The sequence below is a fragment of the Nomia melanderi genome, chromosome 1 (assembly GCF_051020985.1).
Source record: "Nomia melanderi isolate GNS246 chromosome 1, iyNomMela1, whole genome shotgun sequence".
Lineage (NCBI taxonomy): Eukaryota > Metazoa > Arthropoda > Insecta > Hymenoptera > Halictidae > Nomia > Nomia melanderi.
The window spans coordinates 11760187-11774955 of NC_134999.1; the positions used below are offsets into that span (position 1 = coordinate 11760187).

General features: G+C 37.1%; 2 protein-coding genes and 1 long non-coding RNA gene across 8 annotated transcripts in view; 2 read left to right on the plus strand and 1 right to left on the minus strand.

Moving 5' to 3' along the window:
- CtBP (C-terminal binding protein) overlaps window positions 1-3857 on the plus strand; it is a 40874-nt gene extending 37017 nt beyond the window's left edge. Inside the window, exon 8 of the mRNA XM_076366040.1 lies at window positions 3770-3857. Coding sequence (XP_076222155.1) covers window positions 3770-3842 — 73 coding nt within the window. The 3' untranslated portion in view covers window positions 3843-3857. The remainder of the gene's footprint in view (window positions 1-3769) is intronic.
- A 976-nt stretch (window positions 3858-4833) lies between these two features.
- On the minus strand, window positions 4834-8321 carry ABCD (ATP binding cassette subfamily D). 2 transcript variants are annotated; one of them, XM_031978212.2, is made up of 9 exons: window positions 8081-8253; window positions 7730-7964; window positions 7374-7612; window positions 6912-7289; window positions 6736-6830; window positions 6467-6650; window positions 6304-6401; window positions 5581-6246; window positions 4834-5500 (listed from the first exon to the last, which is right to left on the minus strand). In XM_031978212.2, the coding sequence occupies exons 1-9, from the start codon at window positions 8106-8108 to the stop codon at window positions 5453-5455; spliced, it is 1971 nt and encodes a 656-aa protein (XP_031834072.1). In that variant the 5' UTR covers window positions 8109-8253; the 3' UTR covers window positions 4834-5452. The 2 variants fall into 2 exon arrangements, with proteins under 2 accessions (XP_031834072.1, XP_031834069.1); XM_031978209.2 differs by having other exon boundaries at window positions 4835-5500; window positions 7730-8321.
- Window positions 8322-8958: 637 nt separating this feature from the next.
- Window positions 8959-14322, plus strand: LOC116427639 (uncharacterized). 5 transcript variants are annotated; one of them, XR_012998254.1, is made up of 5 exons: window positions 8969-9084; window positions 9420-10038; window positions 12384-12585; window positions 13623-13678; window positions 13749-14322. It is a non-coding gene; the product is annotated as an uncharacterized LOC116427639 (long non-coding RNA). The 5 variants fall into 5 exon arrangements; XR_012998251.1 differs by lacking the exon at window positions 13623-13678 and having other exon boundaries at window positions 8959-9084; window positions 9423-10038; window positions 13730-14320; XR_004235128.2 differs by having other exon boundaries at window positions 13623-14322.
- Window positions 14323-14769: the final 447 nt, after the last annotated feature.

Sequence of the window (14769 nt, forward strand, 5' to 3'; positions counted from 1 at the left end):
ACAGCGCGCTTCTGTTCAGCGGAAACTTTAATTCCATTCGCGAATAATCCACAAAATTGTTATGTTACTGACACTCGCGAGGGTCTAAAACATTTGGACAACAGTAAGAAATTTCTCTCATATTTCAGGTGCAAATATTTGTTTCTCCAACTAAAAATATTTTCCGTTCACTCGAAAGCATGCAATACATTCAAATTTGTTAAATCTTGCTTGACATTTGCATCGCTAAGCTGACACGATGTTACGGAGTGAAGAGTTAAAAATATCTTGATTATCATAAGTGATCGTCTCAGAGTAGAATGATTCAGCATCGACCGTCCCGGCAAATTATAAATTCACCGATGAGATAATGCGCCGCCGATATACACGTGTTACATTTATATCTGTTTGCGTTCGGTTCGCGGTACCCGAATGTTCCCGTTCAGAAGTCTAGATAGCGTCTATGGCAACCAGCCGTCATCACCCTCTCGAAGCCATTGCTTCGCGCAGCCACACCTGTGTTTGCCCGCACCTGAAATCAAAGAGGCGATTACACCGCTGCAAACGCGCACCGTACGCACATCCGCATCGATCACGTGTGCACGTTGCACATCGCCGGATGACCGGTTCATCGGTGAATACCTCTTCCTTAAATACCTTCGGCAAATATCATCGTTGCAGGGTGGTCGCGGGAAGAAGATACACATTTCCAAGATTCACGTGTGAATTGATTGAATCGAATATTAGAGACACTTCCTATTCATTCATTATTCAAAAGCTGAAGTAATTATTCAGACGTTCCACTAATGAAGTGAATTGGTAATATATGACAATTTCGTAGGATGGCAAGCAATTTTCTTCTGTTCATGTAGGTATTATACAACACAGAATCGTAAAAGAAACTTAGTTTCCTGTTTATAAAAATGATAAAAATGATGATGGTATCGTTTCATCTTATTTGCTTTTCTCAACACTTTTCCAGTGTTGTTTGTTTGAAAGTATCAATGTGGTTGGTCATAGAAATACAATTTTGAATGAATGTTCTGAAAATGTGCAATTGATAAAACAGAGAAATAAAAATCTAAAGGGAGATTCACGCTTGAAGTAACGCGCCCACAGGGAAAAGCGGTGATCGTCGCGGCCCAGGGTTGAGTGATTAACCACCGTGATGAGATGACAGTGATGGTATTGTTCGCGATCAAACGTTCATCCTACCAGTCCCATTTTCCATCTCCCTACACTGAAAGTGATTGCCCATCGGATAATCTTCGGCGGTTAGATAAAATCCCCTGCTCGGACGATGGAGATGTTACCAAATACGTCACGGCCGCTTAATTACGTTTGCGGCGTACCACCTCTTGCGGCAAGGGCAAGGCCGCCATTCCAGAATCCGTGTAATTGTAACACGGGCCACCGTTGCGGTTTTCCATTCGAAAGATCATGAAAATGCTCGTCTATTCCGCAAAACTATCCACTTAAAAGTATCGCAGTTCAAATTCCTACGTATCAATAACAATGTACATACCTAGAAGAATCTGAAAATTTCCAAAATACAAGACTCAGTGACGTTTAGTGTACAATTCTTAATGCAACACTTTATTCTTAATTAACCGAAACCAAAAGATAAAATCTTATTCGAGACATGACTTTAATTCTCAATTTACACTCGCAAAGGATATAATTTCTCCAATACATCCCTTCTCATTCGAAACCCCAAAATGCACATTCCAAGCTGCACAGTGCCCAAGCTAAGTTGCGTTTCCCAAACCCTGGCTATCAAATTAACGAAGCAGATTGCTTCGAAGCTCGAAGCTGCTGTCCAACGGATCAGCCACCAAAAGTTCAACCCCCGATGTTAATTGTTTATTCAAAAGCGAAGAAAACGTTGTTATTTCTAACCGGAGTGCTTTCGCAACCGGCGGATTCGTCCACGAGCCGTCTTCGAAGGCGTATCGTGTTTCGTTGCCCCGAAAAGGGGTTGAAGGAGCGAGCTGTCCGCCGACGGACCAGCATCTGTCCGAATGCTCGGTTAAGAAAATACGGTGTAAGAATCGCCGGGATGATTAGCGGTAGGATGCCGGTCTCAGCCGCTGTTCGTAACAGTTCCTTGGGGATTAAAACTTCGTCCCCGCGCCTACCCCTGTCGAAATAGCCGATTGAATTACACGCGGCGCGTGCCAGCCGGCCGCCACCGTCACCGCATACGCGCGGCCAGCATCTCCGGGATAAAGAGCGTAATAACTTACTATCCGATCGCTATCTTGTCATCCGATGGGATTTGCGACGCGGAGGTGTATCCACGCTCGCGAATCCGCACCGTGGCGCGCGCCGCGTCTCTGTCGACCATCTTGCCGGCCCCCTTAACACTAGGAACCACCAAACCGGTCAAAATGACCCATTCCTGGTTTCTTCTTTTCGTAATTATTGTAAAGATAACAGATGTTTCTCACAGAAATTGCTATAGAAATGACTTAGCACGTGATTTCACGTGCAAACTGAAATCTTAATAGATGCACTCTTGGAGTTTTTATAAAGAAATTTCTAAAAGTCTTATAAGACTTATAAGTAACTTAGATTTCTCCACACTATGTGATTAATATTATCTTTTGACGAGTGTGTGCTTTTATAAATTAATATACCAGATGCAATGTAAAATATAAATTGAAAATGCATATGTTGTTACAATGTTTTTAGATACGGACACAAATTGAAATTTTAATTTCAGCTAACAATTATGTGAAAATTCTAGCATGAAGTCAGAATGAACATAAATTAACTTATATGAGCAGCGTTATACATCATTCATGAAGTGAATGAAACACAAATGAAATGCGTCGAAGTATCATTTGTACGAATTAATCGAATTTGCATATGACCTACAGTCACTATAGTAGTACTACATACATCCCGTTTTACACCGTATTCTCAAAGAACCTATTTTCTGAGACTTCCACAAAAGTAATTCATTCCTTTTTAATGAAATTTCATGCATCATTTATCTAACTTGAATTAGAATAAAGATGTGATTAAAGAAACGTTCAATAGTAATCGAGAAGTAAAAAAGTGTACGTGCAGGAAAAAAGTTAGATAACTGCTGAATTTTTTTATTCACAATTTTTTACAGTATTTTCTTATGGGAGTCTTAAAAATAAAACATCTTTTTTATTACTCGCAAGATTTATTCACAAGAACGTTTACTATAAACCTATAAATATTTCAAAACAAGAATATCTACTTGGATTTATGCTACCTCCAAGAAAATAATTTATCTTCTTGCATAACCAAATGTCAAGTATTTGAGAAGGAATTTTATAGTAAAAAAACTGTATTTACAAAATTTATAGACACATTTAAAACATTTTTTTACGTATTCAGAATATTCCAAAGATAAACTTAAACACATTCATATCGCCATATTTGTCTGCATATCTTATACAAAGTACAACGTTTTATCTATACTAAATGACACGATACGAAACAAATATAAGAATGAGTTCAGACATTTGCGGTGAATATACTTTATCAATTAAAAAAGTCTACTTCTTTTACTCGCGAAAATAATTCCGTTTCACTTCCTCCAACTTAGGTCACACAAAATTTTATTTCCTCCTTTTAAACTGCTCGAAATTCAATTGAAAGTTTGTTTCCAAATATTATCATCATTCGCTCAAGTATTATTTTCCCTTTACAAGTTTATCACTAGAATCTTCCCTATTGGTATCTTGATTTTCTATATCAAAATGTGTGATTCAACTTTGATTGAAATTCTTTTATTTCTACCGTTGAACAGAATCAGCGTAGGAGATGAGGCTGGCCGTATCGGAGAAACAGGCAATTGCGCCAGCATTCTGGAATTGCTTTAAAGCATTAGCTCGAACGTTGCACAGAGGTATACAACCCCCCAAGATGGCTGCTCCCGGGCGTATCGACGTTTGGCGTTTGGAGGGTTTCCCAGAGGTAAGCTCATCGGAAATTGTGGGTCTTCCCTCCCCTGGCATCGCCCCCGCCGCTTTTGCTGGCCCTTCAAAACAAAGAAACACACGTAATTAAATTTTTGTCCGGCACAAATTAATGTGCGCGTGATGGTGGTACCACCTGACCGCAGCTGCATTGCCGGCAAAGACAGTTTAATCCACGATCCGGCTTTTAATCGAGTTCCTCTCTCTCTTTCTCTCTCTCTCTCTGCTCCGTTCTCGCCCCCTTTCTTTCCGTCGTTTCACCCTTTCCACGTTTAGAACCGATCCTCTCTCTTCCTCTGTCTTTTCTTTTCAGTAAATTACAAATATCACATGTCTCTTACGCTTTTTATATTCAGTTACAGGCATTTTTGCTCTTAGAAATCATGAAAGAAGAAATACAAACGTTACGTTATTTTTGAAAGATTCAAAGAGCAATTATCACCGATACTGATAATTTCTATTGTTTTGCTTTTAATCTTTGCAAAATATTTTTCGTGGATCGATAAGGAAAGAATTTTCTTAATTTGTTTTTTTGATAATAGATAATGATGAGGCAAATGTTTGTAACGATACTATTTTGTTTCTTTTTAAGATCTGATATAAGGAGCTTAGTAATCTACTGCTGCGTATCTAGAGACGTGGGCACAGATTCTCTATAATTAAATTACTTATTGAATCTGTAAAGTTAATTTCGTTTTATGTTTGTGTGTAGACTTTTATAAAGTACCGTGTAAGTTCTTATCAATCGGAATTTTCTTGGAATGTTATCTTCTGGTGTGTAATGTTAGGTAGGAGGTAATAAACAGATAGATAATGTGTTTTCATGAAAATTCCTTTATTGGATTCAAATAATATGTAAACATCATCGTGTGGTGCAAAAAGTATATTAATATTAATTTTATTGTTCGAAGTTTCAAAATATTTTAAAATAATGTGTTTTACATAGGTGGCACTTAAAATAAAAAGACTTTAAATAAATTAATACTAAAAAAATATATATATATATATACTTACGTATATATAATTTTGTAAAATTTTTACTACAAAATTATGATCAGTCTTTAGAATCATGTGTATTATGTTTCAGCCTGAATATTAATACATTTTTCACTTTAGGTGAACGTGCTAGATCAGTTGTAATAGGAAAAGAATAAACTTATTTTCAAAATTAACTACTGTATACGAAAATGTGAAAACAATTTATCATATCCTTTATTGAAGAAGTTTCAGTAAATGTGGAGAAAGTAATTGTACGTAGATATAAAAATAGTTTTATTAAAGCAATATAAGCTTATATTATAGTGATTCTTGTATAACTAGGTTATATTTTTTGTTTGGTTTAAATGCCTTTAATTATTGTGAAAATAACATGTGTTCCTCATATAAAAATAGAGAACTAAACTAGATATTGTTGAAAACCTTTGTACAAAATACATATTCAAAATATTTACATTTATGTAAATTTCTACATGAATTTAACTAAAAACATCTTCAAGTATTTTGTCTACTGCTCTTCAACTAATCCCAATCTTTGACTCTTCCGAATGTAGATCACGAAGTTCCTGCAAATATAATAAAATAAACGATAAATTAATTCTTTGTAACAGCACAGTTTAAAAAAATGATCGATCTCTGAGTATACCTGTGATATTTGATACCGGCCTCCTTTCACTTCATTTTGCTCGTTCTTTTCATGAACTTGGTTAATTAAAAGTGCTGCATTTTTCTCGTCTAACGGACCAAAAGCCCAACCTCCTTCACCGTCGAAGCGCAACAACAGTTTATGGTATTTTGCAAGTGATGCTACACGGTGAGTAATAGTTAGCAACGTGATGCCTTTCTTTTTGGCGGTTTCATATATTACGCCTTCAGCCTCGAGGCTCACGGCACTAGTGCACTCATCTAACAAAGCGTATTGCGGTGCATGATAGAGTAATCTAGTCATTGCTAGCCTTTGTTTTTCACCACCAGATAGAGTTGAATCCCAATCACCTACAGTATCGAGCCCTTCCGATTCCCTCTCCGCTAGTCCTCGTAAATCAACTTCTCCTAATAATTTCAGGAGTTCTTCATCAGAGCAGTCTTCTGTTTGGGATTCTGCAGGATAGATGATTTGGTCCCGCAAGCAACCAACTGTCATGTAAGGTTTTTGTGGTATATAAAATAATGCGGGTCTTCCACAGTAATTCTGAGGTGGTCTCATCAAGGTACCATCATAAACTGGCCATAGACCAGAAATTATGCGGAATAGAGAACTTTTCCCGCATCCATTGGGACCAGTGATTAATATATGATCGCCAGGTTCAATCTATAAAAATGTATACTTTACACTCAGACATTTCACATAAAATCATGTATCACTTACATGGATTGATAACTTCGGCACAATAACTTCACAATTTGGTGTTACTATTGGCACATTGATTAAGCTTATACTGCCATCAGTGCTTTCTTGTACGATTCCTATCAAATATATTATTTACAATATCAGTATTTTATGAATTATTTTTACATCAGCAAAAGCTTACCCTTAATCACTGGTGTACCATCCTTTAATTCAATTATTCTCTCTAGGATCTTATTCGCATTACCATTTGCTATTTTCATAGGACTACTAACAATATTTCTTCTATATTTACACAGTGCAGCATCTTTAAATACGTCTAACATTTCACTGACTCGTGCTGCATACCCTGCTAATGCCACTAATTCCTACATTCACAAATAAATTATAGTAACATATTATGATACAACATAAGCATATCTTTTTCTGATACAAATTGAACAAATTTCTTACTTTATACGATGACATAAGTCTTTCCACAGCATCTGCCCCAGAACTTAAAAGATTTTTAGAAGTTGTCAAATACCTAGTCCTTTCACTTACTCCACCTATTTTTCAAAAAGGTATTTTTAATAAATTACATTTCACTGTTTGACATTGCGAGTTGCTTTTACATCACATATACACACCATCACCATCATCATATTTGGATGAACTTCTAGAAGTAACTGTAGTATAAAGCACAGGCATGGCAATAACTAAGAGTCCAGTGCCAGACCACACATATTTCATGAGTAACTGTTCTAGCATCACATACCACAATTTGAGTGCTAACACTCTTCTTAAATGTGATACAAGAGACTTATATGCTGTAGTTAAATAGCGATGCTCTGTACAATGTCCACCATAAAATGCAATTTCTTCTGCATGGGCACTAATGCGAGCATGAGCCTCTCTCAATCGTCCACGTCGTGATGCTTCTTCAGCTACCAATTGACCAAACTTAGGAGAAGCAAGACGTAGAATTTGACCAGTTAAAGCTATTACTGCAGATGCCAGTAATGGACCTATGAAATGAAAATTACACATAAATAACAATACACCTGTCTTTAACCTTTGTTTCATAACTTGATACTAATGAACTACCTTACCTTGCATTCTTCTTGCTCCCATTTTAGATGAAAAAGACATTAATGCAATACCCACTAGTGCACAGTCTAACAATGGTTTGGTTAAACTTGAATATAGATGTGCTACGGAACTTGCCAGTTCAGACAAATCATCTGTCAGTCTTTGCTCAGCACCTCCGAGTCTAGTATCCAGAGCTGCTACTCTATAGTAGGTTTGCTGACTCAAATACATTTTGTAAGCATACTCCACCAAGCGTCCTCTTCAAAAACAAAAAAAAAACAAATTCAACAATTGCAAATGTCAATTACACAATACAGTTACTTTGTAAAAAATCAGAAACAAAAAAAAAATCGGGATTATATTCACGCAGATGTACCTGAAGCTTAGAGCCAGCCGACCCTCCAAATACCGAATGGCCGAATTCACGAAGGTCGCGGGTAAAGCAATGGCGAACCATCTAGCTAGCATCCAAAAGAAACCGCGCACATCTCTGAGCACTATTCTCTTCACGATCTGACCCTCCAAAGTGGCAACATACACAGAGAGGAAAGTTCTCGTGAGTAGCGTCAGTGTAGCGCAGGTCAACAATCCGGCTTCGCGCGTTCTCCATCCTGGAACCATGATCTTCAGTAACGCGATCAGCTGTTTAACGAACTCGCGGTCCAGACCGACGCTCGGCTTCCCAGCTTTAACGGGGGTTCCCCCATTAATGGCGTTGCTCTTGTACCGTTTCGTAGTCTTGCCCGCACATTCATTTTCTTTCCTCTTTCTCTCCTGATACTTCTTGATACTAGAAGCCACTAACGGGTAACCAATCTTGAGAAGATAGAGTGTCGTTACTGCGCTAACGACGCCACGCGTGAGGTGCTCTTGCTTGATGCCGTATTTGGCAGACGTCTTGTCGATCAGCTTCGAAAACACAGACGACATCCTGCCGAAGGCACACTTTCATCGGTGTGCGTTCGCTTGCGTCTCTTAGAACAATAGCAAGCTCCGCCGAGCCGTTTTGAAAGCGAACCACCGTCAACGGAAGCAACTCGTCGTCATGTTGCGGAGCACGAGTGTTTTCGTCCGTAAAGTCTCGCGCTTATCGCGTCGCGGAACCGCTTTTGCGTACACACCAAGCAAACCGTGCACACTCGTCGCAAGCACAAACGATCCACGTAGACCGGCCACCAGCTGGCGACTGCTCGTTACGTCTCCCGGCGGTTCGCCGCTCCACTCTCTTTTGAACCCTCTCCGGCGCAACAGGCAGCCGTGACTGGTTGTCCGTCGCTGGACTTGGACCCGAGCTCGTCGGCCGTACGTCATCCGTTTGTTTCGAGTCCCAGCGTTCCTAGAGACGGAACACACGCACGTACGCTTGATCCGCTATTACCCGTCGATGCACTCCATTGTCTCCTCTCGCAAGGCTACGACGAGATTTCTGTCTCGTACAATACAGTCCGATTCAGTGGTCGTCACTGTTCGAGATCGCGACGGCCAACGGGAAGATCGTACGATTCCCACCTCGGAAAATGGTTACACGGAATTCGAGGCGTACGGACAGGGTACGTCCAGTAATTGGAGGTTACACGGACTCTCCGCGGCTGGTTCTCAACCTTGGAATCTTTTTCATAAACTATTCATGAAATTGTATCGAACCTTACGTTGATCGTGCGTTAACACTAGAACTACCAGGTGGGTCGAAACGACCAATTCTCAACTGCTTCTGTTACAATTACTCCAAAGGTACAGATACTTCTTTGAAAAATGATTGATGACGCTGATTTGGTAACACCTAAACTAAAACACGAGCCAATTAGAATCTTAGTAAATCTTGTAGCTTTAATAAAGAAATGTTCAAAAGTCAGTTCAACACGTTCGTTACCAGCGATGACAACTGAAACGAGTCATTGAGTTCCTAACTGTAATGTCGTAGTTTATTATTTCTAATTAATTTGTATTAATTTCATTTTCGTTGTGTAAAATATAGAATTATGATCGTCACAAATATGACACTGGTAGCGAACGTGTTAAGTGCACGGTACATGTAATGTTAATCGCTTGGGAATGTCTTTTTTTAGTAGCACCGATACAATTTTAGATTATCCCTACCTGTGTGCTCCCAACGAGAAAAGATTAAAGCGCAGCGGCACGTATATTTTCGTCCGTGCCCGACCGATAAGTTATATCGTCACTGGGATCGGCAGCTCGCTCGAAACTCGGAACACATGGCGCATTTGTGGATCAAAGTGCCGCTACTTAACTGTATCCGCAACCATCCTCTCCTCGCTACGAAGATAAGATTGCACGTGCCTGTGTATTGGTCATGTTATTAGACGTATCGCGAATACGTCTCGCAGCGGCGCGTTCGTGCGGGTTCGAGTTTCTTTGTCTCTTCTTTCCTGTTCCTTTTCCTCCTCTCCCTCTGCACCTCTCCTCAGTCCCCCCACAACGCTCCTTTCTCCGCAAGTCCACACGGTTAAGGGCGAAATGTCATTGTCAGTTATGCCAGCGATCCGCGAGACTTTCGGCCAGTCGTGGCGTACGGTTAATTCTTATTTTAGACACAGACGTGTTGCACACGAGTTGCGCGTTCTCGGCTCGCCGCCTCGGGAACGAACGAATTATTCAACTATGTACTTATGTGCATCCTAAAGAATCCGTTGGAAATGTAGGACAAACTGCAGTTCGTGTGACGAGGTAAAAGACCATTACAACATAGTGTAGCAAAAAGGAGAAATGAGAAGATGTTTCCTGTGTTATTAATTTTGCTGTTGATCCGGTGTATCATGCGTTTAATACGTTCGATACCAGCGTCATTTGTGACGGCCGTGATCCTATATTTTACATAATGAAAATGAAATTAACCCTCTGTGGGTCGAATTTTTGTTTATGATTATAGTAAAATCTATGCAATACAAAATTAATATATATCCACGTATGAATACGAATTAAGAATGTATTCAATAGTTTCAATAATTTCATCAAATAAATATATTTTGTAACTTTTAAGTTACAATAACATTAAACTTTCATACCTGAGTGTATAAAAGTTGAAGTTAACTGGTTACTTAATTTTATTCACCACTTTGAGTGCAAAATGAAATAAATCAAAAAGATGCCAATATACTGATACGTGACTTCAAAGTTACATGGGCCTACAGAGGGTTAAATCTGTAGATATTTGTTATTAGAAATTAGAAACTACTACGTTATATTTAGGAATTCAATGACTCGTTTCGGTTTCATTTTTATAATATTTTGTTCAGAAGATTTATTGGATTGAAGAAAATATTATAATAGGAGACCCTCACCAAAGTAAGCGCTGGTAGCGAACGTGTTAAACGCTGGTTTGGAACTTTATGCATTCACTGTAGTATAGCAAGGTTTTTATTTGATTCGAAACTAATTAAAATATAACTACTATATCGGTGAAGAGTATTTGCTGGATAATATAAAGATAATGTCTGAATTAAAGTTTACATTTTTCTCGATTTGTATAATATAGTAGCATCTGCTTAACGCTATTTCTACTGAAGGTGTTAAGACACCTTTCGAAATTTTAACTTATAATTGTTAATAGCTTTTCCTCAATTGAATTTTGGACATTTCCTATAGTCAATTTTATGATCGTTATTGGAAAAATCGAAAAGTCAATTCAGAATATACGAGCAATCTTGGAAAATAATTTCAAGTTTAAATTTCGAAAGGTGTCTTTCGATACCTTTGGTAGAAATAGTGTTAAAATTGCATGGATATTGGTTAATATTAACGTTTCAAATCCGCTTAGACGTTTACCTCTTTCTATTAGAAATTTAATGTTTTTTTTCTCATAGCGTGTGGATATAGACGTTCACTGGCGGCAGCGTGCAGTGACCCCTGTGTTCCGTGAATTGTCTTTGACTCTTCTAAACCTTTCTTCCGAGAATATAACATTTGTTATCTAGATGGCTGGATTGTCTTCTAGGTGTAGCAACCCAGATGTTGAAAGGAATGAACATTAGAACTACCAGATGACCCATTTCTGATTTCTTTTTATACAATTACTGAAAAGATATAGATACTTCTCTGAGAAATCGTTGAAGAAGCTGATGTAGTAATACCTCCACTAAAATATAAACCAATTGAAATCTTAATAAATACACAGTTACAAGTTTCATAAAGAAATTTGGAAAAGTCAGTTTAAGTGCTTGGTAATTCTAGTGTTAATATATCTTGTAGCTCACTCGTGAATGTCCGCACTTCGTCGGAATTCATGTATACGTTTGTTTGTAAACATACTACGCAGCTACTTTTCGACAATATGGCCGTTGGCAGAGCGTAAACACTGACACGAGTGCGGACAAAAAAGATGAAAGAGACACGCTATGCGTTTGTTTTTTTTTCTAAGGTACTCTTTCAAGATCGTGACGTACAAACTGAGATTCATTCATGTCAGTAGTTTTTGGATGTATAATAAAAATAACTAGGTTTTCGCGTTGCTCTGAAAAGCGTAGAATTTCGGAGTTCACCAAGTGGTCGATTGAAACTGATGAAACCAGGAGCGTTTATAATGCTCAAGATGAATTGTTACGTTGCAACTATTAAAATGAGATGAATTGAGAAGAGATGTAACGCTGCGCCGTGGCGTTTATTAAAATACACATGTTTAAAGTTAATTGAGCGACGAAGCGTGAGAAACTAATCTTAACAAAAAATTTATGTTTGTTTCATTGTTATTTCTTGACGATTAACACATTGACTGCCACGAAAATTTCGAGCGTCTTGTTATACTAAGATTTATCCCTTAATATTAAAGGCTAATAGTATTTAAAATAGTTATTAATGTTTTGGTATTACAGTACTCATACTACACTATTATCTAGCTTCTTGTGTTACTAAATATTTTAATTCAATGTCAATTTTCTTATTGTAATTGTTTTCAAGCAATTTGGAAATTCTGATCACCGTCGACCACTGTGGCAATCAACGTGTTAAGAAAATCGTTTGAAACCATTGAGTCATGGTAGTCACAGTAATTCTAACTTCAAATGTTTTCTACCAAGAAAAGTTTCAGGTAGCAACCATCCCATGAAATGTGAACAGCAACAAGGTCAGTGCTCTGCTCTGATTCGCATTACGTGCGGCCATGCGCCTTCCTGCTCTTGGCCTGATGGTTCTCTGCGATTCAGTCATTCGCTGAGAGGGGCAGCACCGAATCAAGGGTTATGTGTGTATTCTTTTCAGCAGGATCGAAGTGAATAAAATGTAAATATTTATTTTCACCTGTAACTCTGTTCTGTACATTCATACATATTTTGACACGTTAAATGCCGCACGATTTCATAGAATGAAATACACAAAATGAAAAAATATAATATTAAATCATTTTATTGAATTGCATTGTTATTATTGCACGTTCGTCTGGCTGAATGTTACCGCACTAGGCAGTTTTATTTATAATATAGAAATGTTTTCAAATAATCATTGTTTAATTGAGTGAACTATAGTAATTCGATTTGGTCGGGGGTCACCGGTGACCCCCATGGCATTTAACGTGTTAAAAAGTTCCTGTATTCGTGTATTAACAAAAAAACTCAACATTAAAAACTGGCTGTAATAACGTCTCCATTTATGATCTAAGAAAAAAAGATTCAATAATTCATAAAATAGAAAAAAGAAAATAGCGGCGCATAACGGCGCCTGCATTCGTTTTTCAATGAATTCTTCAACCTAATTATATTTACATTTTTTTTTAATGATAAAATGGTTTTTAAATATTTATAAAGTAAATAGTCTTTACACCTACGTCTTATCTATGTATAAGTGTGTAGCGTGAAACAATCGCAATAAGGTACCGAGGCACTTCGCCATGTTATCATTAGTGATCTGCATTAATTGATATGAATGTATTTCGTGTTTACTCGAACAAGTCTTTGTTAACACAGATACGATATCGTGTTATGAATTATATGTTTATTGTGGATATATCATCTTTTCAGTCTCTTTGCAAATAATAAGTTAGATAGTAGTCTCCGCGAACAAATCTTCAGACCCTAAATGATAATACTTAAGATTAATTATGATTTATTTAAATAATTATTGAAACATTCATACTGTGTCTAAACCAATGATATTGATAATTATCATTATGAAAGTTGAGAAACGGAGACATCCACGGACGCTTATTAGTAAAAGCAAATAGCATATTTAAATTTCATACTTTGTGAAACATACATCGATCCTAATTTTTCTTTAATTCTTCAGTTGTAAAATACTTTTTTTTATTAATCAATTTTATACAGGGATTAGATTGAACGGAAAATAGAATGAAGATATTGAATATAATAAGATTGTAAAGGTAATATATTAAAAATGAAAACGATCATTTAATTTCAAAAAACAATTTCAGCAAAGATAACATTCCACAGAATGAAGGCAAAATGGCTGTGGCAGAAAACAACGTGCTGTGACGTCTAATATTTTGCAATCTCATAGTGACTGAGAAAAAGATTAATTTTCTTGGGGTAATTAAATCCGCTTGAAATCTTTACAAATGAAAATACGAACGATAAAGCTCCTGTAAAAACTGTATCGTTTTTTCTGAATCATCGTGTGTGGAAATACCACTCATCTTACATGTGCATTCATGAGTCATTGTAGAAGGATAACATTTTTATTCTAATATTCTACACTGATCCGCTCCTTTATGAGACTCGAGCGACCATAAATATGAAAGTCCTGTTTGGATGTCAATGTTATCAGCGACGTGCCATCCGATTTCTTTTTCTCTTTTAATATTTCTGAACCGGTTATATAAACCTCATCCGGAAGAAATGTATATTGCTTATCATTGATAAAGATAAACTGCAAACGTATAAGTGTATCTATGTTTTCATTCAGTACTTGCACTAGAACTGCCTCTGATATTTTTCCATTTTCAAATTTATCTTGCAGATAATACTATTTATGTATAAATTTTCGCAATACATATAATATATTCAATTTGTATTAAATAAACATGAACTATTTGATAAAAATGAACTTACAATAATTTCAAAATAAATATCTCATTTGCCATTTTACCTAATACTCTGTTGAACGTCATTCTGTTTTTCATTTTAATTATACCAATAAAAAATATCTAAAACAAGTTCATTAATTGCAACGTAAGACGTACATATGTACGTAAATACATAAATGTCATCGTGTTGTCCTTAGCATGAGTCAGCCATACTGTTTTGAACTTTCATCGCGTGTTAAGAGGATACGTTATTAAGATAAGATACCGAATTGTTATAACATATTAAGACCTCTGATGTATCGAACCGAGAGGATCAAAAGTATTTCTCTTTTATTTTTAAAGATTTTAATTGACCAGTCCACAGGAAAGTCATTAATGCGATCGAGTTTTAGGCTTCGAATCGAAAGCCTGTGAAAGATGCTTGGCGA